The following is a 26,914-nucleotide window of genomic DNA, read 5'->3' as shown; positions in this document are numbered from 1 at the left end:
GAAGTGATGGGAAAAACTTCAGCTGTTGAGTTTTGACATGTCAGGCAAAAATGAAATCAATACGGTAGTTTCTAGGTCAGTCGCTAACATCTCCTGTTCTCCTAATTTAGGAACTGAGCTCTCGTTCTTGCAGGATTCCACTAGAAACATTTTCCACACAGGAGTGTCTTCCCTGAAAAGCACTTACGATATTTTAAAGCCTTGATTATGTTTATCATGCATAGACACCCTTCTTCACACCGACTGCTGGCCGTGATCCAGTTTGGCAAATTGTTCCTGTTTTCGTATGTCACACGCTTGCTGGATCCTCATTTCACGACACGGTTACTTTGCCTTTAATAGACAGGAATTCAGCAAGTTCACCAGTCCACAGTAGAGTAATGAATACAGTTACCGGGGTTGGATTTCCTTAGTGCTTTTGAACTCAACGTCACACTATTATGATAGTTCCATCAGCACAAGCATTTCCGCTTGCCACATGGAAAGATCTCCCTGCACCACACTGTGTGCTTTTCTGGTGGGGGGGGGGATTCTCCTGACCCCCCCAGAGCTGATATGGGGTTGCAGTAACTCTGCTGGCTCCTACTAGAATCCAGCCCAACACGTTTGTCTTGTTCATCCACCCTGAAAGGCGCCCCCAGCTCAGATAACAGTAATAATCAAAACAAACCTGATCAAAACAGGACAAACAACATAAAAATAAATCCACAGCAGAATAAATAGCTGTTAAAAAAATGAAGAAGAAAAAACAGAGCCAGAGAGATAGAGATCTATTTACAACATATTTTCCTGCCATGACTGAAGACACTTCATCTCTGTCAGAAAAGAAGGAGCACCACAGCAGCTGTGCCTACACAAAATGCAGTGGGAAAGCTCAAGAAAGCAAGCCAGGCTGGCTGGAATAAAGGCTGAAGGGCAAAACATTGGCTTGCTTGCAGACAGCAAGCTAAGATATCTACCCAAGGGAAAAACCCATTCTAGGTTCCGCTGGACATTGGCGCAGGTGAGTAACATCTGTTCCTCGAGCTAGATTGATAAGCAAACCTTATCTATCCCCAGCCAATAGAATCTACTTTACTCCTAGGAAGAGCAAGATAACAACAGAGCAAGACTGGAGTAAAAGCCCTATCTCCTTCTGCCACAGCTCTCAGCCCAGGGTGAAGGGGCAGTACAAGTCAACCAATTGCAGCAAGCCAGCTCAAGCTTCCTAAACGGTGGCCTTGTTCCCTGGCTCTGGGGTTCTAACCTAACAGGCTGGGACACGTCCACCCAGAAAGGAGGAAGCCACCACATAGGGAACTCGTTTAGATTTTCACAATCAGGAAACAAATGGGGGGGGGGGAGGATAGTGATGACTGCTCTTCTGGAAAGGGAATGCACCTTCTGCATAAATATTTGCTTAACTGCAGATTTGCCTGCATGAAGGAAGAGTAATTATTACATAATTTTATGCAGGGAATGATTTACCTTACACTTGGACTGAGTACTACAATTAGAGGGAAGGCAGTAAAATGCAAGAAGGTCCATAATGTGCACCGTGGCTTTCTTAATAGCGCGTCTCTAAGTATACCTACTTGAAAGGGAGATTCACTTAACTTCTTGTAGGGGTTTACAGTATCTCTGAGCAGACCCCTGACAGACAAGCCAAAGATGACTCTAGATTGTGCTTTCTCCACCCACTAAGCCAAATATATCCATGAATTACATACTGGTAGGTGTTTGTCAGTCTCCATAGTTTTGAAGAAAAAACAGGAGGTTACTAAGCCCCAGCTTCAGTTATGCCTGCCTGCTCTAAATTCTCAGTTGTGATGATACAAGCTCCCTACCTCTCCTGTATTTTATCAGAAATGAGTCCCTTTTGTATTACATACTGCACTGGCTTCCTAAGGTTGAAATAACAACTTTTCTCATTCCTTTATTACTTCCAGCCTGGAGCTATCTCACGTTTTAGCTCTACAGTACTGATTTACCCTCCCACTGGTGTCTGCTTGCTCAGGCTGGCCCACCGTCCTATGCATAGATCAGACAGAAATAAAGGTAGGACTTTGAGCTGAATTGCCTTTGGCTGGCGTTTACAGGGAGGGCATCTTGCAAAGCTGGATATCTCTGATGACGTGTCTCAGCAGTACTAAGTCTAACAAGGCTGTCTCTCCTCTCTGTCCCATGCGTACACACCCTGATGAAGAAAGAGAGATCTGTTTGCACAACTAGAGTAGCTTGGCTGAAACACACCCACATTTGAGTGGGTTAGCAACAACATGATGGAAATGCAACACAGCCTTGGAAGAGTTTAGTGTGCAGACCTTCCTTGTACTCTGCCCTGGCGATCCATAGCAAGTGTAACATTTTAAAAGAAGTTAAGATACAGGCATAGCTGTCAACGTTTCCCTTTTTTAAGGGAATTTCCCTTATTCCGAATAGGATTTCTCACAAGAAAAGGGAAAAGTTGACAGCTATGTGTACAGGGTGTGTGTACATTTATTTCCAAAACTAGGATCTTTTAACCAAAGTTAGCATGAGGTTTCTCTATTCATTGATATTCTTGCATGTAGTCTATTTGTATTTGTTATTCCTACTAGGAATATTTTAACATGAAAACTGTTTAAGCTAGAAGAAATTTGAGAGCCTTCCAGCTTTGGGATCTTTCCAGACTTATATGTATTTACTTTGCCACTTGTAGAGTTGCTTACTCCTGGTGGCAAAGGATATAGAAGCTGCTGCTGAAATACTCTCCCTGGGTGTGCCCAAATTATTTATAATGCTCTGTTGAATACTGCTGCTGCTAACTTGTTCAATCCTGTGCTGTTGGAATGCTATTATACTTGTAGAAGCTTAGTGTTTGTGTCCCCTGAGTCCATCCATTCCACACAGAATGCCAGGTAGCAATCCTACGACTTGCAGAAAGGTAAGGTACACAAAACAGATGCTCCAGCTTTGGATTTCTACCTAAACTGGCTAAACTACTAGATTCTTACTGTGTGCATACTGACTTCCAGGGGCTGAAGCAATGTGGAATTTCCCACTCACTAGAGACACACACCAAGACTGAAAGAAAGAAAGAAAATAATGTCTAAAAACCAAACTAGTCTAGAAGCTCAATGTAAAGGACTGCTTACATTGGGTTTTGCCAAGCCTAAATATTTTGAATATCAAAAATGTTTGGTCATGTTGCACAGCAGCAGAAACATCCCTTTAAACTTTGCTGAAGTTATACAGCTCACAACTATTTCAGCAGTCATATACAAAGCCAAACAATGCCACTGAAGTTGATGGCAATTGTGAGCAGGCAAGATGAGTCAACTACACGGATGATCCATTGATGCAATTGTCCTTCAGGTTCCTGGACATGCAAATTTATACAATGAAAACACCCATTCACTAGTTCTGTATGATAGGCATCTCTTTGTATCATACCAAAATGCACATGGGGGGAATTTGAAAAATAATTGACCTACTTTAAGTACTTGGAAAAGTTTTTTGAAAGTTTGTTATCAGCAGGTGGCTAGTGTAAAATTACATGATTTGGAATTTTATCATATTTTACCTTATTCATCCAAGACCAAAGGAAATGATTGGTTTGTTGTTGTTGTTTAGTCGTTTAGTCGTGTCCGACTCTTCGTGACCCCATGGACCAGAGCACACCAGGCACTCCTGTCTTTCACTGCCTCCCGCAGTTTGGTCAAACTCATGTTAGTAGCTTTGAGAACACTGTCCAACCATCTTGTCGTCTGTTGTCCCCTTCTCCTTGTGCCCTCAATCTTTCCCAACATCAGGGTCTTTTCCAGGGAGTCTTCTCTTCTCATCAGGTGGCCAAAGTATTGGAGCCTCAGCTTCAGGATCTGTCCTTCCAGTGAGTACCCGTGGCTGATTTCCTTAAGAAAGGATAGGTTTGATCTTCTTGTAGTCCATGGGACTCTCAAGAGTCTCCTCCAGCACCATAAAAATGGTTAAAAATGTTAATTGACCCAAGAGCTCAGCTGTCCACTTAACAGCTATTATTTCTTAAGCACCTTAAAAACACAGGATGCTATAAAATGTGAGTTGTGTTTGGCATAAAAAACCTAAGCAGAGCAAAGTGAAAATAGAAAAGCAATTTGAAATTCTAAATGCAATTATTTCTTGGAAATAAATCCCATTGAATATAGCCAGATTACTTATGTAGAAACACAGATAGGACTGCACTGCCATTGTGTAAAATCCAATTATATCATACTCAGAACAGACCCACTAAATCAGGTTACTTAAGTCCATTGATTTCAGTGGATCTACTCTGAGCATAACTAATGTTGGCTGTCTCCCAATGATTTTATTCGCAGTGCCTACTCAGAAGCCTTACTGAATTCAATGGGGCTAACTCCTGGGTGAGTGAGGTTAAGATTGCAGTCTTAGTTTACAATGCATGTCAGCTCAGACATAAGCCACATAGATTTCAATGGGACTTTCTTCCAGTTAAGTTAGTAAAGGTCTGAAACTTGACTCTCAATCTAAACATAATGGCAAATTTGGCTGTCTCAACTCTTATGCTGTTAGGCATAAACAATATGACACAGCCTGCAGCAGACCACTCTCCCAGAGCTCCACTTATGGTCGATTGTGGCACAGGTCTTTGGAATAGTGGTGGAAATGCTAATGTATAAAGGATGGAATATTTTGAAATAGTTTTTCAGAAACTATTGGGCTTGGTTCTGCCACTTTACTGCCCTGCCCTTTCAAACACTGACATATAAAATGCATTACATTATTATAATGACCATATTATATTATAAAGCAGGGAACAGAAGGGGAAACACAGACAACATGGGAGTGCAAATGATCCAGACACTGGTATGTATTTCCCATATAAATAACTACAAAATGTTTGTATTTTATTTATCAACAAATTCTATTTGAGCAAACTCCTCCTCATTGCTGGGGGGAAAAAGTTGTCCAGGTAATATAGCTACACTATTCCTTGCAGCAGTAAAAAGATGAAGTCAAAAAGCAGGAGAGGAAGGCAGAGAATAAAGCTATTCCTTTTCAGTCTAGCACCGCAGCCCTAACCACGTCTACTCAAAAGCAAGTCCTACTGAATTCAGTGGGGCTTGATCCCATGTAAAAGGGGGTTAGGACTGCAGCCTAAGCCTCAAGAGAGTTCTACAGTACTTCTGAGTAAACATGCTAAGGTTATACGTAAAAATATATAATAAAAATGGTAATACAAAAATATAGTATGCGTTTATTCTCATTAGAAAAAACATCCCAACAGTAAAGCATATACAAAAGCAATGCAGATGTACACACTTCAGAACTTCCCATCGTAATAAACTGGCTCGCTTGAGTTCCCCGCTCCCCCGCCCACTTCTAAGCAATTCTTATGCAAAAGCCTCCCCCTCTTTCGTACAGTCCCGGAAACACTTGGTTCCTTGCTAGCTTTCAATTCCGGGTCGCTCATTAAATGCGGCCAGTCAGAATCAAACACGAACGAAGTCTCCCTGCCACACTCAAACACGCATGCGCAGAGCGAGGCGGGCGTATTTCTCGAATGCCACGTTCCAAAGAAGTGAGGCGAAAGTAGGCGGGGAGGGGAGGGAATTTCGTTGAGGTCAACCAATCAGAAACGGCTGGTCCGAGTTTCTAAGAGCGGCCGCGTTATCCAATCCCAGTCACCGGAGAGGTCGGTACGGCCAATCAAAGCCCGCGGAGCAAAGGAAACTCTCGCGGCTGTTCGGAAGTGGGGAAGGAAAGGCGACGCGACCTTTAAAGCTGACCAATCCAGGACCGGAGGGCGGCCTTAGGCTCCACGCCAGTTCAATGAGAGCTGAAGCGTAGGAGGGCGGAAGCAGCCAATGGGCGATAGACGCAGCAGGGAGAGGGCGGGTTTATAAAGCGGGAGGCGGGCGCGGAGTGTTCTCTTTTGCGGCGCCTCTTCGTGGTCCGGTCTGTTCGCCTGGGATCCTGCCGTCATTGTCAGCGCCGCCATGAAGACCGCTCTGCTCTTTTCTCCGCTCCTCTGCCTGCTCTTCCTGGGACCGGCCTGCTTGGCCAGCGACGCAGATATCGAGGAGGACGAGGGCGTCCTGGTGCTCAAGGCGGCCAACTTTGAGCGGGCGTTGGAGCAGCACCCGAACATCCTGGTGGAGTTCTGTGAGTGGAGGGGCGCCGGGGGGGGGAGCGCGGATGAGGGTGGAGAGGGAAGGCCGGCCGGGTGGGAGGGGAAACTGAGGTTGGGGTCCCCCCCCCGTTCGTGCCCCTTTAGGGAGGGATAAGGAACAGTTTTTTTCAGAGTTAGCGGCCCCCCCGCCATTAGGGAAACAACCCCTGCCTATTCAGACGTTACACTGTTCACGTGAGAAGGGGACTTGCGAGAGCTGGCGTGCGCCGGGTGCTGTAATGTCTCTACCAGCCCAAAGAGGGGCCTGCAGGCGTTTGCTCGTCTTTTGCTGTCGGCGTGTCCCGGATGCATGGAATAGGCCGGTGCTACTGTTGCCCTATATTTTCAGCCTTGAAAATAGGGGTATAGATAGATGCTTACGAATTGGTTATGAAACACTGGTAGTGTCTCATGTAGGAGAGCACAGGGGCCCGCTGAAGAGTGCTAAGTGCGTTTGAAATGCACCTCTCTCAAGTATTGGGGAAAGCATTGTGCCATGTTATGTCTGTTGGTGGCATTGCAATAGCACCAGGAGTACTGTTGGAAGGGGCGTGCCAGTGAAGTTAAGAGGCTTCAGTGGAGTCTTGGAAGACTCCCAAAGTTGGATGTGCTGTGCTAGTTGCAGGTTGTTGCTGACGGCAGTGCAGGACAAGAAACCTTGAACTATGTACTGGGGAGAGATTTACATCAAGTGAGCAACAGTATTGAGGATTGAGCCTGTCTCTTGCTTTTCTAGATATCCTAGATTTCCTCATTGTCTTGCCTACTCATTGCTTTTCCACTGCAGAGACTGCTTGTAAAGTAATAGGTGAAGAGGGAGAAACGTCATGTTAGGATTTTGTGATAGGAAAGGTACTGGTTATAGTACTACAGGGCAGTCAAAGGGGAAGCTTTCCTTGCCATAATTTTCACCCCCACCCGTCACTTGGATGCGATCTGCATGGAATGTTTTGTTGTTGTGGGTTCATTCCTGTTGATAGAAAGTATCAGTGTTGGAGGGTTGCACAGTAATTGCTTTGATACTAAGTACTTACCTTTTTCAGATGCACCCTGGTGTGGTCACTGTAAAGCTCTGGCCCCAGAGTATGTGAAGGCAGCAGCAAAATTGAAATCTGACAACTCAGAAATCAGGCTGGCCAAGGTGGATGCAACAGAAGAATCAGAGCTTGCCCAACAGTTTGGTGTTCGAGGCTACCCTACTATCAAATTCTTCAAGAATGGTGATAAATCATCCCCTAAAGAATACACAGGTGAGACTGTGGTAATGGTTAAAAAGTCTGGAACATGTGAATTGAGGTGGGGGGACCAAATCTGGAACATAAAGCAAAAGTGACACAAGAGGATACTTCTTGGTTTGATGCCTAAACTGTTGGCATTCACTTCATGTTGTTCAAATATAGTTCTCTGCCTCCTTTAAGCTGTTTGTTCATGTTGTATATATATTTCACCAGTTCAAAAGGTCTCTGCTAAATAGTCCCACGAAAAAATGTTTTTCGTAGAAGACTTGCAACTTTGTCCTTTCATGTAATTCTTTTAGTTGTTAGAAAGACAAGGATAATCTGTTAAATAGGAATAAGGTACTGTGGTTTCACATTTCTAGCGTAAAACTCCTGACACAAATTAATGACAAGTTGGTGTTGCTTTTTAATAGTTGCCCTTAGGATATATCGGCTCCCTGCTTTGTATATGATGGAATCACAAATGCAAAAGTGCAGCTCTTGAAGCAATTTGCTTCATGTAATACCTTCCCTCACCATTGTTTATTCCTTACAGCCCAATTCTGTGTATATCTATTCAGTAGTAAGCTCCATGGAGGTCAGTGAGGCTTGCTGCCAAGAAGAGGTAGATAGGGCTACAGCCAAAGGCAATAAATCTATTAAGCAGTGACTATTTCAGTGTCTGTATTCTGAACAGCATTCTAGCCTTGAAGGAGAAGTCTGTGACTCAAGGCACTGAGCTCATGCTACTGCTCAGTCATAGCCATTCATTCACTAGTCTATTTCAGCCTCTTTCCTACGTATAAAATGGATGTCCTATTTTTTGAAGTTGTATCAAAGCTAAATGAGAGTTTATCAAATATTTCATATTCCCAGTTTTGTGTAACTGAGACAAGCATGCACCTGTAGTTGTATTTAAAAACACAAAAGCATAGGCACTAGCATGTCATAAATGATAAAAGTAGTAACAGTTTTTCTTCCACATGTTACTTGTTGGAAAATGGGGTTGAGGTGGAAGTCTAGCAGTATCTGTAGGACATGCACATGAGTAAGGCTGCTTTATAACATTACCTGCACTCTGCTCCCTGTTGTCCCTCAGCAAAAAAACTCTGATCCATCCAGCCTTCTGTTTTCTGGACCTGATTGTCTTGCCTATAGTCAGCACTCTTGGCAAAATTATTATGAGCACGGAAATACCCTTCTTGCAGCCCTATGTTGCATTTGAGTCCTCCCTGATTCAGCTTCAAAGCTCTCAGTAGCTTTCACCCTCTTGCCTCACTGCTGCCACATCTCTTTCCCTGTCTCTTTTGCTTGGCCAGCTCCTCCATTCTTGGTCATCTAGCTGTCTTCTGCTCCTTCAATGACTGTACCTTGTGACTTGAACTGCCTCCCAAAACCCTTCCTACATAACCATTTGCAAAATCACCTTTTCCACGAAGCTTTTGACAGACCCCTACTCCTAAAGCACCATTGCAACTAAGCCTTTAATATATGTAACTGAAATGTAATTTCCCCCATGTTTACCCCATCCCTCTTTCCCTTCCGTTCCTTTGTTTGCCTGCTTTATCTGTTTCTAAATGGTAAGAGCCTTGGGGCAGGGACATGTCCTTCGTCTGAATGCTTTTGTTGAGATTCTTGCCTTACAGGGGATCAGATTAGATAAAACCCAGGGTCACTCTCAACTCTACAATTCATGAGTTGTGCCATATATGTGGATGATATAAGTGCTAGACAAACTTCTTTTATCACCAAAGCTACTGACAGACAGCTGATCAGCATGCCTGATCATTCTGAATGGTTGGTTATGCTGATTGTAACATACTTTCCCCTAACCCAGAGATCATAATGGAAGGCCTGTGGTTAAAACTCCTAGTCATATAAAAAAAGAAAAATCACACAGGTTAAAATAATGAAGTTTTTAAAAGGTAGTGGTGGCTGATGGAAGGTACAGAAGTAGGATGGGGGTGGGGCACAATGATGTAAGAAGTCTGTTCCCTAGACATTGCTGCTGATTCTCTCCCAAGATTCCATGGTGACAGTTGGGAAGAATCCCGCCATGCTTAGGAACCTGCCACCTAGAAATAGGCACAAAAATATCCTCATTTAGGAAGCTGAATGGTCTTCAGCTATTAACTTTTTGGGCTGGTGGCTGGTGAAAAACTGCATTGGGAGGGCAACACTACAGAATGGCCAGTCCCCCATCCTTAGATCCCATTGTAGGGGAAGATGAGCTTCCAGTTGTAGGGGAAAAAGTGCTTTCAGTTATAGGGGAAGATGAGCTTTCAGTTGCAGGGGAAGATGAGCTTTCAGTTGTAGGGGAAGATGAGCTTCCAATTATAGGGGAAGAAGTGCTTTCAGTTGTATGGGAAGAAGAGCTCGCAGCAGCCACAGAAGCCACCTGTAGGATAGGTTTTCCCACAGGTATGGCTATCCTGTCTCTGATTTTGGCTTTCTTGAAAGGCAGACTGTGCAGCCACTTTGAGTGCTGGTAAAGTTAGTTATTACCTTTTGCATATAAAAAAGGTTTATTTCATTTATTTAATTTCCAAACTACCCTTCACCCAAGGATCGCAGGGCAGTTTACAATATCAGAACACAAAAATACATTGCATAGTAGTAACAAAACAAAAAGCAATAACCCATCCCCAGGTTGCTGTATCAATATGTGCATTAAATGTTACAGGCTTGGTTATATGATTTCTTTCTCGTGTGGTAAAAGTAGCTGTAATAAGCAGTCCCATACATCTTGAACTGAATTCTTTGGGCATCATTTTCAACTTGGTGGGTGGGTGTTTAGCTTGGTCCAGCAGAGTTTTGAGAGCTGCCTGGAGAATATGGAGTACACACCCATTCTGTTTCTCACACTGCTTGGCCCTGTCCAAATAAGGAAAGCAGGGCTCTGTCCCCAGTACCAGCTTCACCTAACCCGGCTAGCCAAGCCAAAACACATATTTGTCAGGATCCAGCCCCTCCCCTTCAGTGCAATCCTCTGCATGTTTTTATACATCCCATTGTATTCAGTGGGGTTTACTCCCAGGTAAATATGCATAGGATGGTGGTTTTATCTCAGAGCTTTCACTGCCGGAGATCATAAGCGATCACTTGCTCCCCTTGTCCTGCTGCAAACTTTGGGAGTGAAGGAGGCAAGGCAGTGGAAGGTGAAGGTAGTGGCTGTTCCTAGCTTCCCCCTTCAAATCTTACAGCTGGGGTATGGCTCTTATCTATTGTTTCATCAATAAAGCTCAATAAAACTGGATCAGTTTCTGCACCACCACCACCCTCAAGCTCCAGGGCTGCAGCTCCACATGTCACCTCTGCAATGTGGGTGATGGTCACAGTGAGCAGGTATCTACCCTCCTGCCTATAGGAATCTTTCTGTTCACAGGTATAGGGAAAGGCAATTCGTATTATTTACATTTGGGGAATTTTGAAATGGAGATTGGCATAGTAACTTATCTTGCATTGTACATAATCAGTGTAAGATGTGCTTAAAGCAGATTCTAAAGGCAGCTAGTTTTGGGTGGAGCCTCCCAAGAGTTAGAAATACAGATCTCATTTTAACAGCGTTGAAAAACCTATTTGTTGCTTTTAAGCTTTGGTACTATGGTAGAAAATCTTGCTTCCTGTATTTTTTCTTCACTCAACCATTTTGTGGTATTTTTCAGCATGGAAATGCTTGCATCTTGCAGAACGTTTTGCATCAGTGATATTATAATGTGGCCCAAGCTCTAAATATACATTAGCCAATGTGGTGATAGAAACAGCATGCTCTTAAATGTTACTATGAAACATTTTTTGCACCAAGTAAAGCAGCTTTGTGCTCAATAGCACCTTCTGGTGGCAACTTTGTCTTGGAAGGCAAAGGGGGGAGCGAAGATGGTGGCCTATCTCCCGAGAAAGGTGAACAGAAACTCTTTGCTCTCTGAACCAGGAAATAATGGGAGTTTCCACCTGGGGTGATTAGATCAAGTGCTCCAACTTAAACGTGAAAGAGATTCTGATGTGTCTTTTCCCCCCTAATGCAGCTGGCAGGGAAGCAGATGACATTGTCAACTGGTTGAAGAAGCGCACGGGCCCAGCAGCCACTGCCCTGGCAGATGTAGCTGCTGCTGAGAAACTGGTGGAATCCAGTGAAGTTGCTGTGATTGGGTTCTTCAAGGTAGAGTGCTTCACTCGGTTACCTCCCTTGGAGGCCTTTATCTGGGAAGAGATTACACCAGGGCTCGCTAACCTGTTTGGGTCCATGGGCAGTCTAACACAAAGTTCCCTGGGTGACCTGAGCCTAGACAGTCTCTTAACCTAACCTACCTCCCATTGGGGAGGAGGAGAACCATGTATGGCACCTTCAGCTCTTAGGGGGAAGGTGGGATAAAAATAGAATAAATAAACTTGCAAACCAGAGAAACTTGTGGGCATCGCACGCCACAACCTGTTCAATTGGTTACAGTAGAATCAATCGTGCCCAATTTCAGCGGGGAGGGGAATTTGTGGACACAGGGAAATTACAGCTAGAGTATGATGCCCATTTCTTTATCCCATCTTGGCTCTTTGTTGTTCTTGCATCACTGAGTAAGCAACATGCATCAAATCAAGGCATGGTGTGGAGTATTTAAAACTTAAAATCTTTCTTCTTTGTTAGGATGCAGAATCTGATGCTGCCAAGCAGTTCTTGTTGGCAGCAGAGTCCATTGATGACATTCCTTTTGGGATCTCTTCCAACAGCGATGTCTTTGCCAAATACCAGCTCAGCAAAGATGGAGTTGCCCTTTTTAAGAAGGTGAGTGGTGCAAAATATTCCCATTATGTGCTACATCTGGCTGGCTGACCTCTGCTTCCCCAATATGTTTCTGTTCCACATCCACCCACACTGTTGCTGTATTTGTAGAAAGTTCACACAGGTCCAAATAGTGCTCTAAAAACTTGATTTGAAAGAGGTAATTGTAAACCACTTGAATTTTTTCTCATCAGCTTCCCCCTCCCTCCTGGAAGTGCTCTTATATCCTAAGAGTGCATGGGCTTTAGCCTCTAAAACCCAGTTGCTTCCTCAAAGGGTACTTCTAGTATCACAGCTGAAGTGGTAGTGTGAAGAGGAACTGATGTCGGGCTTTTGTTTTCAAGGTCAGTATAGATGATTAAGGCAAGAGAATCTTAATGATTGGCAGCAAGACTCGTTGCCACTTAAATTGCAATTGTCTGGAACAAAACCAGTCTTTCTGCTGCTGAGCTTGTTGGTGGAAACCAAGCACACTCGATGGATTGTGAAAGCAGAACAGGAAGAAGCAGTCTGAGTAGCTTATTCAGCAAGTTAACCTTGTTAATATAATAGTTAGCTCTGTTCAGATGTTAGAGAACCAGAATGGAGGAGGTAATTTAGGGGGGGGGACACCTCCAAACAGGGGCACTTGTGGGGGAAAAACACCCCTGCTTTGTGTTGCAAGCCACAAGAGCAAGATCTTGACTCATGCCATTATCAATATTTAGGTTGCCAAAGTGGTTTGTCAAAAGGTATGGGGCCCTCGAAGCAACCATTAAGGGAGGAAATCTCAGACTCCAGAATCCTCCAGAACTTACTGTAGTTGCGGGCATTGACTTTTGATAGTGGGAATGAGCGCCATTACAAAGTGGATGGAGACCCCACAGTGTCCATACCCTTCTCTCCACCTGAGAAGAGTAGAGCAACGCATGCTCTCTCCTGCTGCAAAGGCATCTATAGCCTGTAGATTACACCCTGACTGCCTCTTTAAGGTCAATTCTCCCTGCTTCAAACAGGCTTTTCCACCTTCACGTGTTTGGCATGTTAAGCTGAAAACTTGCTTTTAAAATCCTTTCAATCTGTTAAGGGGGTGGGGAAGTTGTGTTTGGCCAGCACTTTTATTAAAGGATAGGAGGTAAATTTCTGATTGGCCAGCTCTTCTATCTAAAGGGGGTACTTTTTTGAGTGGTTTAGAACTTTCCTCACTCTTATTCTCCATTTCTTGCTCCTCAGTCTCGGAGCTGTTGAGACTTCAACCAGCCAAAGTAAAAACACATCCCTTTTAGTTGCCAAAAGGACACTTGCCCAAGCTTCTGAACTCTTCAGTTGCACACCTGTCAAATGCTTGAATTTTTACATGGTTAACTCTTTGGTGCTGCCATTTTTTTATTTTTTTTGCTTCCAACCAAAATGAAACAAACTTTCAGCAGATGCTACATTTGAATCTGTTCCTACCACATTTGCACAAGGCCCCATAGAGCTTGAGTGTCATGAAGTGACCTCACTAATGCCCGGGAATATTGTTTGGAATGAGACGAAACCGTGTAAGCAGTTACAGAATTGGACAGGACGTGAAATGCCCCTGCAGCTGTTAAGTGGTGAAGCACTGGGAGGAATTCAGTGTAGCGCTAAGCAGATAGCTCTGTCAGCACGATAATTTCTGCTTGCCTGATGGAATGACCTGCCTCTCTTTCCCTGCTGATAGTTATATACCCTCCCTCCCCACATGTTGTTCTGGGGGTTGTTCACACACACACACACACACACACACACGGAATAAAGCCCTGTTGTGTTTGCAAAGTCTTTGTATGGTCTTCCGCTAGCAGGCCTCTAAACATTGGGGCTGGTGAGAGTGGCACTCAGAATCTTCTAGACTGTGGCAAGACTGCATTTGGAATCTTGAGGTATCTCTAAGTTGGCTAGTTTCTGCTAAGATTACAGGGTATAGTAAAAGCAGAGCTGGTAGGTTCTAAATCAGGCCCTCCAAATGTTTTGAGACTACAATTCCCATCATCCCTGACCACTGGTCCTGCTAGCTAGGGATCATGAGAGTTGTAGGCCAAAAACATCTGGCGGGCCAACATTGAGGAAGCCTGTTCTAAATGCATCTCACTGGAGGTGCATGAAGGCCAGGAACCGGTTTATTATAAGTCTTATGTAGCACACATAAACAAGCAGAGGTGTTATTGGCAGAACTGTAGAACATCTAGTCCCTGGTAAGGCTGCACATTTTAAAGTTTTGTTTCTTTGTGACCGCTGACTTGTGCCTTCTTCCCAGGTGCATTCTAATAAACTGTTCTTCAGGGTTAGGTTATATTAAAAACTGGCATTTTATAAAACACTTCTGAATGTGCCAACAGCATTTTTGGTTAACCTGCCAATGTGAAGGCAGGTAGCTCTTACTATATATATGGTGTCTGGGGGAAAACTGGCTTACCTAAGGCTACCTATTGAGTTCAGGGCTAAGGTGAGATTTGAATGCAGCACTGCAGCTACCCAACTTGGCTTTTTGTTTCCTTGTCTTTTGCAAAAGCTTCACATTGTCTTGAAGTAGATTTCTTTGTATAACTTTCCTGGAAAGTTACTCAAACAGTGACCTATGTGTGCGTCCCCCAGAGTTGTCGCTAGGGAGCCCAGCCAATGGGATCACTGCTTTCCCTTGCATGTATTCTTGGTGGATAACCTTGATTCTCCTATGTCACTCCCTGCCCCTTTCCAGGGTGCCAGGAAAGATTTTGAGAACCTGGACAGTAATAGGTGTTGCTCTGCAGCAAAATTATTCCTGGCAGAGGAATGATAGCGTGCTTTCTGACTTCTGTTCCTGCTTGGCTAACAATAGCCCTGCAGGGATGTGTTGTCCTCTGAGTAAATTGCTATATATTTACTGGTTCCATGTTGTGTGCTGCTGCCTAGGACACTACCTCCTTTTTAGTGGTTCTCTTGATCAGATAAATATATCTGCTTCCAGCAGACCTGCACAACCTGTTGCCTGCCAGGAAATGAGCAACCTGCTTCTGTGACTTTTGAGAGTTGTGTATTTAAAATACTGTAGAATATTGATGAAACCCCTTTTGAGGTAGTGGGTATATAGCAAGAATCTGGCAATCCCCTTAGTCCCAAACTCCTTTCTAGTCACTGCTCTGTTTACTCCTATGGAGCCTTGAATCCTAGCTTGTTAGTAAGATGAGAGCTTTGGCAGAGATTCTACCTTGGATTTTAACTTGAGAAATTCTGTGCCTTGCTTGCAGGGTGAAATGTGCACCGTAGTTTGTGTCAAGACTTGTCAGTGGGAGCCCTACAGATATAACACTCAGGATTGTGTATTCTGTACTTGTAAAAATTGGAGAAATAATGGATAGACAGCAAGCTGGACTCCATGTTTGCCTTTTTTACATAAATCAATAACAGCCTGGTTGTGGCAGAAGATAAATGTTAGGCCCTAAAGTCCCATTCCTCAAACTATTGACCTGTTTACATGTAATACTTGTCCAAACTATGACATGGCATGTGGGCTACTGGAGAGAGCCGTTTTGCTTCTCTACTCCTCCTGCATTTGCTGTGAGCTAAGTCATGATTTGGCTCAGTGTTGTGTTTGAACGAGAGTTCGTGGTTCACACACCATTAGAATCCAAGTCCAGGTTTGGATAACACATGAGCCTGAACCAGTCTTTGGTTTACAGCAGTGCAGTGGTGGAAGGACTGGAGGAGGAGCAAAATGGCCACAATCTCATCCCTGCTAGTCAGGTGTGTTCAAGCCATAGCTTGGTTTAGGATTGAATGTGAACTGAGCCATTCTTGGTTTTGCTGTGCCAGCCTTTAGTCCTACATACTTGCACACATTTTTTCATAGACATAAGGGTTAGAAGCCTAAACCACCACCGACGTTTTCAGGAAACCTAATGATTTACTCAATACCAAATTCTGCATGCCTGTAGAATTGCGACATACACTCAATCTGCCCATAACCTGCGTTTTGGTGATAAATAGGCTGATGACCCACCTGTAACTCTTGATTGATCTCAACCCTAAGTCGGCTTGATTTATTCTCACAAGTCCCTTTGTGCTTGTTTCCAGTTTGATGAGGGACGTAACAACTATGAAGGGGAGATAACAAAAGAAAATCTGTTGAACTTCATCAAATCAAACCAGCTGCCCTTGGTGATTGAATTCACTGAACAGGTATGGAAGTGGCTCTCTAGCAAGGCAGGGTTGGTTGGTTGGTTGGTTGATTGGTTGGCTGGGTGACCTAACCCACGCCTTGATCTGTGTCTACCAATCAGGAGTGGAGAATTCTAACCATACAAATAATACCAAGTAGAATGAACTGTAAATGAGGGAGGGGGGAGTTTGCATAATCTTGGCAACCTGGTAACACTCTTGGCCCTAGCATGCATCTATTTGTTCTTCCACAGACGGCACCCAAAATCTTTGGAGGAGAGATCAAGACCCACATCCTGTTGTTCCTGCCCAAGAGTGTTACAGACTACCAGGGAAAACTGGATAACTTCAAAAAAGCAGCAGAGAGCTTCAAAGGGAAGGTGAGGACCAGGAAGTGATGTATTAAAAATCCTTTCTTCGCCCCCTAGGCTTCCCAGGTGGTGAACACTGGCACTTACAGTGGTACCTCTGGTTGCGAACGGGATCCGTTCCGGAGCCCTGTTGGCAACATGAGCAGAATGCAACCCGCGTCTGCGCTGGTCGCGATTCGCCGCTTCTGCGCATGTGCGCAACGTCATTTTGAGCGTCTGCGCATGTGCGAGCGGTGAAACCCAGAAGTAACCCTTTCTGGTACTTCTGGCTCGCCGTGGGATGCAACCTGAAAAGATTTAACCTTTAACAAACGTAACAAGAGGCATGACTGTACAGTTCTAATATTGCGGCTTCTCAGGAAGGACATGGATTAGGATCATAGGAGTTGCAGAATATAGCTAAGTAACATGAAAAGTAGCACAAGCTGCTTCAGCATAGACTGCTCTGAAATAGCCCCAGCAATCAGGTGACAACCCTAGAAGTCTTTGAATGGAATAAGCTTGGTCAATGGTTGCACTGAAACACCCTGGGGAGACTTGAGGAATGTTCAGGGGAGCCCTAGAGGGGGGGAGAACCATCCTTTCATTAACTTGCAAGCTCATATCTTCCTGCATTATCTCTCTTTTACTCTGAGAAACATTCAGGGGAGATGGCAGGGACAGAATGGGGTGTGAAACAAAGGGGCAGAATGGGGGAGTCCCCACTTACTCGAGTCCTGTAATGGAACCCCGGTGTAAGTGACTCCCCCAGGGAAGCTGCAGAAAGAAGGTGGTTGGTTAAGGGAGCCGTGGAATCAAAAGGGTTGAAAACCACTGAGCTAGGTACTTGACAGCTATTAAGCGGACAAGAACTTGCTTTAGGCTTATAGTTGGGCATGAAACACAATTGGGGTGGCAGGAGAAAGAATAGTTGCTAAGGGAGGACTGAGCTAGTTTCTTGCCTGTGCCATGCATTTGTCTAATGCCTGTTCTTCTTCCTTTCTCCTCCGCCAAGATCTTGTTCATCTTCATAGACAGTGACCACGGCGATAACCAGAGGATCTTGGAGTTCTTTGGCCTCAAGAAAGAGGAGTGCCCTGCCATCCGCCTCATTACCCTGGAGGAGGAAATGACCAAGTACAAGCCGGATTCAGAAGAGCTGACTCCAGAAAACATCAGGGACTTCTGCAATAAGTTCTTGGAGGGCAAAGTTAAGGTAATTCTTTTTTTCTTCTTTTTTTGTATTTTGTTCTTGAGGCAGGCATCCATGTGAGGTGATCCCCGCAGCACGAATCACACGAAACCTGAGAACAGTCACGTGGCACAAAGTCTTTCAAGCTGGCTTTGCAGCACGTCCAGCAGCCCAGTATTTAGACTTCATGCTGAGAAGCCCAAAGGGCAAAGCCAGTGGGGCACGGTGCCAGTATGGAAATAGCCTTTAAATGCTGATAAAGTGAGCTTGACAAGTCTGGGAGCTGCTCATAGAACTGCATCACCAGCTCTTAAGAACTACCTCTGCCTTAACGGCAGCATGGCCTTGTCCTCACGTGGCACGAGTGCTTGGGAGGCTTCCGTCTTAATCTGGAGACGAAAGCAGCTGTACAGCAGAGCCAGCTACTGCTTTTGTTCTGCCCCACACCTGAATTTTGCAGGGCTCTTTCTTGGCTCTGCCTATTTCATCTACTTTTCTTGCCTCCCATTATTTCTTTTCCTGTTCAGTGAAGTTGCAGCCTTCATCTTAATTACTCAGTCGACTGGACAAGTACACCTTTAAAGAACATCTGCAGGTCCTTTGAAAAACTGGAAGGGATTATTAAACGAGGCTAAAAGTTCAGGATGACCTTTCTAATTGGGAAAGCTGAGTTGATGATAGGGAAGGAAAAGTATTGAGTGATACCTGGCTTGACGGACATTCTTGAATAGGATACAGGACTATGGTAGATCTATTTTGGAACACATAGACAGTAAGGTGTTGCATGACATAAAAGGTAAAATACATTCTAGGTTGTATTAATACATATTCATGTTGTAGTACTCTTTTGGTCACCCTGTTAACATATGAGTGCGAGCATGTGGTCAACGAAGCCCCTGCCACTTGGCAGTAAAGGCTGAGTGTTATATATCTATATGCTTCCCCCATATCACTCTGTAGGCTAGAAAGGCTAGAACTCTCTTCTGCTCTGTAGCGTTCTGCTAGATTGGGGGTATATGGTCATTGAATCATGTAGTCCCCCACCTTCACACTAAAGGTGGTACTGTCCCATAGGTGGTGTAACATATGCCTCCTTTTTAATGTGTAGCATAGCCCTTTGGGCAGCATTCCTCACTTCTGAAAAGACACTTGAAGTTATTTAGAACTACAGGGATGGTTTGTGTGCTGGAAAGCAAATAGGAATAGAAACATTCCAAGGACCTCTAACCTCAGAGAAGGTTATGTTCAGCATTGGCCTGTTTGAAGACCCCTCACATTCATGAGATACAGTATTCATGGTCTTCAAGCAAAAGTAGATCTAGGGTTGAACAGTTTTGAGTTGGGAGTTTCAAAGCGGTTGATAGTTGAAAGATGTAGCCTAGGGGAAGTTGTAGGGGATTTTTCAGATGGGCTTCAAGACAAATTGAATGTTAAGCATGTTGGAAGGATAGAACACTTAATAGAACCCTGTGTTTGCATGCGGAATGCCCCAGCTAAGATCCCTGGCACCTCCAGGTGGGTCTGGGAGGGGTTGTCTGAAATCCTGGAGATCAGGGAGCTGAATGGACCAATGATCTGACTTCTGTACAAGACAGCTGGCTCTGTACCTTGGAACACAATTTTGACACAATGGTTTAATAGGTCACTTTCATTGTTAAAATGCTCTGGAAAACATCCTAGAACTCCTCTAGGGCTGAGTGATATATTGTCCAAAACTGATAAATCCGTATTGTGATATCAGTTTCATAATTTTTGACCTGGCAATATATTGTGAATTGTGTTTGTGTGTATTCGTGTGTGTGTGTACATGCGCTATGCAAACATAATCCTGCATGAAAAACCATGAAGCCCTCCAATGCCTGTACATAGCTCCATCTTTATTTTAGACATTGTGATATATCACTATATTGCGATGTTTAGCTGGTGATGTTGAAAACCACATATCGCCCAGCCCTAACTCCCTCTTGTTAAAAATATTGGAACTAATCTGACTCTTGCAGCCATCTCCTCTTGCTTGTTGTACATATATCTTGCCATGCATTTCTTTTGTTCTTTAACTGAAGCAGAGTGGGCTCTTGTCTACACAGCATGCCTATGCCAGCTCCCTGTAAACACGCATGCTTCATGCAGCAGCTCATGAAGGACATGGCTGGGTCATTGGGTGGGGTGGGGGTTGACTTTGAAAGGAGGAAGTCTATATTAATCTGACTTTTTATAGCCTCTGGCTTTTGTCAGTTGCTCTGCCCTGTCTTGGAACAGTGGGTGGGAGGGTTTCCTGTTGGCGCATTCCATGCTGTTGCTTTCATGTGGGTTCCTTTTTGCTTGTCTGTTTCAGCCCCATCTGATGAGCCAAGATGTTTCTGATGACTGGGACAAACAACCTGTCAAAGTTCTGGTTGGGAAAAACTTTGAAGAAGTGGCCTTTGATGAGAATAAGAACGTGTTTGTGGAATTCTGTAAGTATTTCGATAGCTGAGTCCACATGCACTCGCACCTCGGCGCATCCTGTCTTGAGTTGCACAGGTTCGGCTAGCGAAGAATGTTTCTCAGGTGGCTGGAACTGGGGAGTGAGTGGTTCTTGCTGAACAGATGCTAATCTGGGTTTTGTCCCTTTTCTGACTTGCAGATGCTCCCTGGTGCGGCCACTGCAAGCAGCTGGCTCCCATCTGGGATAAACTAGGCGAGACGTACAAAGACCATGAAAACATCATCATTGCCAAAATGGACTCCACAGCCAATGAAGTGGAGGCCGTGAAAGTCCACAGCTTCCCTACCCTCAAGTTTTTCCCCGCAGGCCCTGGCAGAACGGTGAGGAGACCGGTGGTCGGTCTGTGTTGGTGGCTGCCCCTGGGTGTTTCTCTTTCCCACTCCCAGAGAGTGCCTTGGTTTGAGTTGCTAAGGGTGGGTTCACAGGGGGTTCACGCTATTATAGGGGGGAGGATTGCTTCGTAGAGGATGATGCTCATGTACGGGCTATTCTCTCCTCGCAGCGATCATGGGAATCTAGTGGCTGGCTGCTCTTCTTCGACTCGTATGGGTGAAGGTGAATTTTCCAATCCCTTTTTTTTGCTTAGCTGTTCAGAAAGCGATTCTTCAGCCTCCAGTGCCCAGCTTTGTCTTTCGACTGCTGACACACTTCCTCCTTTGCTTTTGCAGGTTGTAGACTACAACGGCGAGAGAACGCTGGAAGGTTTTAAGAAGTTCCTGGAAAGTGGCGGAAAGGATGGTGGTGTAGATGAAGATGTGAGTATCTAAACCCAGACCGTGTTGGGCACTGGCCTGTGTAGCTGTTTTAGGGCAGGGTTCAGATGCAATCCCCGTGGAAGGGAAGTTTTGTCCTGCAAAGCTACTTTGGGCTTACTGTGGCAGCCGAGAATGCTGGTTCCTTAGCAACTTGTAAATAAAGCACAGCTGGTAATACCCAGAATGAACTGGGGTGGTGGGGAAGGGTGTTCCTGAATACCTGCCATTCCATGTGGACTAACCAGGCCACACAAACAGGCAGTCAGCCTGTGAGAGCCCCACCATTCCCAGATCAACTGCAAATGTTCAAGAAACATGATTTTTTTTTTTTTTACATTCTTCCCAGCGTTGACCCTACTATCTGTAGTTCTCGAGAGATGACCCTACACTGAATTGGCTTTTTCTCCAGCACCAGGTGCGAGTGTCCTTTTGCTTGAGTCAAGTAGTCGCTGCTGCCAGCATGTGTAACAATTTTTGCTTGTTCTGTTGCTGTGCTAGCAATGCTACTGGCTCTTTGCAGCACTGCTAGGCTTATCTGGGTGCTGCTGCCCAGCAGGAGTAGCAGCTGCACATAGAGGGGGTAAAGCTCATAGCCCAAGTTAGAATTGCTGTGCATTCAGGGCTGCCGTTCCTACATTACCATTGGATACAGGGAGCAACTGGTGACCCAGCCTTTGCACCTCTGCATGTTCCTGGACCCTGTATGGTGGGTTCTGTGTGATTTAAAGCTCTGTAGACTACACTTCTAGGCCTACAGTTATCAAGGGTGCCAACTGTTTGGTACATTGACCATGAGTGATGCATACACAGAAACTATATCCCGATTTGATTCCTTTGTCCCTGTTTTGAGCTTAAGTCTTTGCACCAGGCTTTGTGATTTAAGAGTGAACTGGCTTTGATATTCAGCATCTTGGTGATAGACACTATGGTTAGCTATCACTTACATGATTTTCAGGCACAGACCTGGCACTAACATGTAGCTGAGACCTAGCAGAGTAGAGCTGACCGGCCCCATTTTGCTTTAGCTTGTTTGATTCTTTATCATCTCTGTACACTTTGGAAATTTGGATTTTGATTCAGTTTGGTTGTTTGTCAGGTTCCAACACCTTGAAGACAGATAGCTTTTGAACCTGTGTTCTATAAGATGTCACCGGTGGAAGTTTGGGTATAAAAACATAAGAGTACTGAGCAAAAGAATTGGCCAAAAATGGCCATTAAATCTTCTTGGATTGTAGCAGGTCCTTGAATCTGGGTTTCATGGAAACAGATTTTGAATTGAAGAATGTGATTGAATTGGAGGCAAACAAATTCTGTCCTTCCTGTGAATGGTATTCCAGTCCCTCACGGCTGATTTTTGGAGGTGCTGTGTTGGCTGTTGGCTGGCCCTGTGTATTTCTTGCAAGTGCTTTTGCATTTTCTCATTCTGAGAAGAATTGTGTGCTAGCAGGTTTTTCATAGTTGCTAGCTCAACAGCACAGTGTGTACTCCATTCAAAAAGCATTGGTACCAGATGCTGAGAACAGGATAATGCTAAACATCTGTCTGTTATTCAGCATAGGCTGTTGTTGAAGATAACAGCCTATATTCTTTGCTTCTTGTCAGTATGCTGGTAGCCAGTCTATATTCTTTAAGGCAATGCAGTGGAATGGTATGGTGCAGGAATGCCCAAGAGGTTGATTGCGATCTACTGGTAGATCCCCGGGAGGTTTTGGTAGATTGTGGTTGATCACTGGGTCCCTTTCCTTAGCGCTGGTAAAATAGAATTCGGCCTCGCCATGCCCTCCATTGCTGCACGATCTGCAGAATGGAAGATGGAGTTTACTCAGTGAGGCTGTTGTTTCCTCAGCGATCTGTTGGTGAGCTCAACAACTTTGACCTGAACCCCCCAAAAAGGGGTAGATCACTGCCAGTTTTTAGTTCTGTGAGTCTCTTGGGAGTTGGCCACCTCTGGTATAGTGTATATGAAATAATTGGCTGAGGGTATGCAAATCACTGAGGATTTTGCAAGCCACTGAAAGTCAACACTTCTGAAGAAAGAACTGAACATGGGTGGGTTTAGATCACAAATCTAAGGAACAGCCAATTGGATTTGCAGTATAGAGTACTGCATCAGTCATTCAGACTGAATCTCCACTTGTTTTACTTTTGCTTATTACTGTGAATGGAGCATTTATTTGTGAACGGACTGTTACAATTCTCTTGCAAGGCTTCCCTGATAATGAACCTGAATGTGACCTGTCAGGATCATCTCCTATGATTATACCTATTCTGGAGCTACTACTAATATTTGCTTAGAAATTTCAAAGACAGATACTGGAACAGCTGCCTTAATCGCAGCTTCTCTTTATCTGTTATTTTGTGTGTGTGTTTGTGTGTGGAAGTGAGATCAGATTTTACCTTAACAATACATGGTTGTGTTAATGAAGTTTTAATTCTAAAGTAAGTTTCTTAGAGGTCTTTTGTGCACTTCTTGGTTGAGCAAAACGTTAAAATCACCAACTTAGTTTTCAAATGCGATGGCATTCATCTGATTCAGAATGCTATATAGATGGAGAATGTGCTAAAGTTGGTACAGCAGGTTTTTTTATCCATTCAAATAATTTTGAGATGTATAGGGCAAGCAGAAAGCCAACAGACCTGGTGTTATCCCCATTGTCTTACAAGTTCCTTCTGCCTGGTATATGGAAATTTGTAGGTTGTTTCCATTTTTATTTTATTTTATTTTGCCTTGAGTGACTTGATGGAATGCATGGACTTTCCTTGGCCTGCACATCTCGGGAGGCAGGACTCTGTCTGCCAGAGGAGCATAGAGGCAGTTACATGAATTTCTCATGCTATTAAGGGCAATGACAGCTGCACTGGCAGGACCTAACTGTGTGTTGGCCTCCTTGGCATTGGCTGTGAGAGTAGCTGCAGCTGACCAAGCTTTTGCTTCTTCATTTAAACAGGATCTGGAAGATCTAGAGGATGCTGAAGAGCCAGATGCAGAAGAAGACGATGATGACGCAAACACTTTAAAAGATGAACTGTAAAGACAAGTCCAATCTGCATATCCCCAGACACTACACTGTGGCTGCCACTTCATGCAGTTAAGCAAGTCCAGAACCAACTTGAACCAGAAGGCAGATGCTGTCTGAGAGTACAGGGAATGGTCTAAAGTAACCCTTCATCCTAACTTGTCTGTCAACTGATTCCTCTACTTAATTTTTATTATTATTATTTTCAGTTTGGAAGAGGGATCTGCCTAGGTAGCCAGCCCTGCTGGGTCTTCTCTTTCCCCCCTCCTTTACACACTGTGATGTACATTTTCTTTTCCTAGAGTGTTCTGTGATCTGGGTAGAAGCAGATTGAAATGGCAACATGTCCCATTGCCTAACTCACTTTGGAGCCTCACCAGTAATGCCGCCTTAAAACTTACTCACACTTGTCCAAATGTCATAAGCTGCTGTTGGCCCAGCAGGGTCTTGGATACTGTCTCGGCTGTTTTTCAATTACTATTTCTTTTGGGCTACTCCGGTGTGGAGGAACCTACTGGGCTGACCACGTTGGTGGCAGTGGAAAGGGAAATGAGCAGGTCCTCTTAACTCATTGCATGGTCTTGCTTCCCTTTTATGCTGAACAGTATATGTATCTCTCTCTTCCAAAGATTAGGATGGCATAGAAGACTGTCCTTGAGGGGGAAAGGACCCAATTACTCCTGAGGCAAAACCTTAACTGGTGTTGCCACTTTGCCCCCTGAACAAACAATACGACTTGCTCTTTACGCATTTGCTTTGTGAATGGGTCTCCCAGGCATTTACAGAGCTGTTTGGGAAGGGGCCTACCAGAATGAAACAAAAAGGACACTCAATAACTAGGTTTTTTTTGTGGGGGTACTTGAGAGCCAAGGAGCGATGGGAGGACAAGAATGTATGTTGAGAGAATTGGAATTAGTTTGGAGCGTCTATGATGCTAAAAGGAATGGAACTCATTGGCCAAATAAAAGTTGATTTTAATACTATATTGTGTATCTGGCTGTTTTGTTTGAACTCTGGTTTAAGGAGAACTCTTTTCTCATATAGGCCAGGAAGGATGAAAATGGATTTATTTATTTTTCTGTTGCTGAAACTAGCTTGCATGATAAATATTCCCCCCTCCAGGGGGAAACTTATATCCAGCCTTTTGCATGTTCTTACTATGGAATTCAAATCTGTTTTGCAGAAATGCACATTTGAACAAAGTAACTTCATTTGTGCAAAGTATTGCTTTAGGTATGTTCCATGGGAAGCGAACATGGTACTCTCCAGAGGTATACTATCACTTTCATCTTTGGCTATTTTGACTTCAGCTTATGAAAGTCCAATAGCAAGTATCTGGAGGGTGGATTTATGCTATGTGGTAGCAAAACCTTAAAGAAAAATGGCAGTAGTGGGAAATTACCTACTAAGTACGGAATATAGAATGATACAAACTGTTCATAGATAATAAAAAAACTAATCTGTACATTTGAACATTGATTACATCAAAAATTGAATTATTTTATCTGCATTCAGCTGTGTGCAAAACTGTACTTGTGGGGGGGGGACGACTCTAGATGCAACATTCCAGGAAATGTACAGGGTCAAATGAGGGGGACCTTACTCTCTCCACTTCCATTTAATTGCTATAACTCAGGAGATGAGCTCGGTCTGTATGTACTACTGAATAAGGTGGTAGAGCAGGCTGTGTCCCTGGAAAATTGGGAATTCTATCTGGTAATAAAATGTAAATTATGGCAGAAGGAGACAGTATAGTAAGAGATCATATTTATTTTTGAAGAGGGGAAAAAAGAAGAGGAAATATTTACATATAGTTCCAAGCAAAAACTTCGTGGCTTGGTACCTGAGCTTAAAGGGGCATACCAGACATGGGAGCTAAAAATGGCTACCATACAGCTGCGAAGTCTTGAAGACCAGGTTTGCCTCATTGCACTTTTAAATGATGTGTGAATGTTTCAAAAACTGCAGTAAAAAATTGACTTACACCACATTTTCAAGCCCTGCCCCCAATCTTTTCAGTTCTGAGGTACACTCAGTGTTATGGCTACCAACATAAAGATAACTAGCTCTTTTGGAAGATTATTGATTTGATCAGAACATGAAAAGCAAACCTAAATCTGAGCCATGAATTATCACACCCATCTTCTATAGTACCTGAATCCAGATAGATTTCACAGCTGAGCAAAGGCACAAAGGATGGATATAAGTGCCACATTCCCCACAGTGCCTCCAGCAGAGGGATTTGGGTGTTCACAAGATTTGTGACATTTTCACTAGGGTATAGTGCTAGGGCTTTTCAGCTGGAACTGTTCTGGCATCTCTCGGGTAGGCACCATTGCCATTATAAGAGAACCAAGGAAGGCGTTCATAGTAAGTTTGGTACCTCTTCTGGAAAAGTAGCACTGTGTTAGTATTACTCATCTGTACATTTTAAGTGAATTTTCCTGGATGCTAGAGGAGGTAGGCGAGTAGTTTAGAAGGCCAGGAGACCTCCCATGAGTGTTGGCAAATTTCCTTTCCTAGATCTACTTCCAACATGGTTCTAAGAACAGGTGTGGAACAGAATGTCACTTCCAACAGAATTAGATATGAGAAACCATGCCTCCGTATGCAGTAGCAGACCCTTCCACCATCCTCTTGAAGGCTGTTAAAGGCACAGTAGCTTGATCTTTCAGAGCCCTGGCGGCTTGCTTGTACCTTTTGAGACTGAGGAAAGTCTACATTATTGACCGAAAGGGTAAAATTCAGCAGCAACCCAAATTTGTATCTTCTCTTATAGGCTCCCGGCAGAGCCTGTAATACAACAATACAAAATGGAAGTTTCTCTCTCCACTCTTCTCAAACTAAATTCATA

General features: G+C 44.1%; 1 protein-coding gene across 2 annotated transcripts; it reads left to right on the top strand.

The window, feature by feature from the left end:
* The first annotated feature begins 473 nt into the window (after window positions 1-473).
* Window positions 474-25,043, top strand: P4HB (prolyl 4-hydroxylase subunit beta). 2 transcript variants are annotated; one of them, XM_083727616.1, is made up of 12 exons: window positions 474-1,003; window positions 1,929-6,123; window positions 7,174-7,380; window positions 11,373-11,506; window positions 11,987-12,124; window positions 16,175-16,279; window positions 16,513-16,638; window positions 17,624-17,824; window positions 20,136-20,256; window positions 20,427-20,608; window positions 20,957-21,043; window positions 23,992-25,043. In XM_083727616.1, the coding sequence occupies exons 2-12, from the start codon at window positions 5,958-5,960 to the stop codon at window positions 24,073-24,075; spliced, it is 1,551 nt and encodes a 516-aa protein (XP_083583742.1). In that variant the 5' UTR covers window positions 474-1,003; window positions 1,929-5,957; the 3' UTR covers window positions 24,076-25,043. The 2 variants fall into 2 exon arrangements, 1 of the variants encoding a protein (XP_083583742.1); XR_014561350.1 differs by lacking the exon at window positions 474-1,003 and adding an exon at window positions 21,390-21,458 and having other exon boundaries at window positions 5,675-6,123.
* The last annotated feature ends 1,871 nt before the right edge of the window (window positions 25,044-26,914 follow it).

This window comes from Podarcis gaigeae, assembly GCF_964106915.1.
Source record: "Podarcis gaigeae genome assembly, chromosome: 2".
Taxonomy (NCBI): Eukaryota; Metazoa; Chordata; class Lepidosauria; order Squamata; family Lacertidae; genus Podarcis; species Podarcis gaigeae.
The sequence above is the reverse complement of the archived record's forward strand: the minus strand, read 5'-3'. Positions and strand labels throughout refer to the sequence as shown.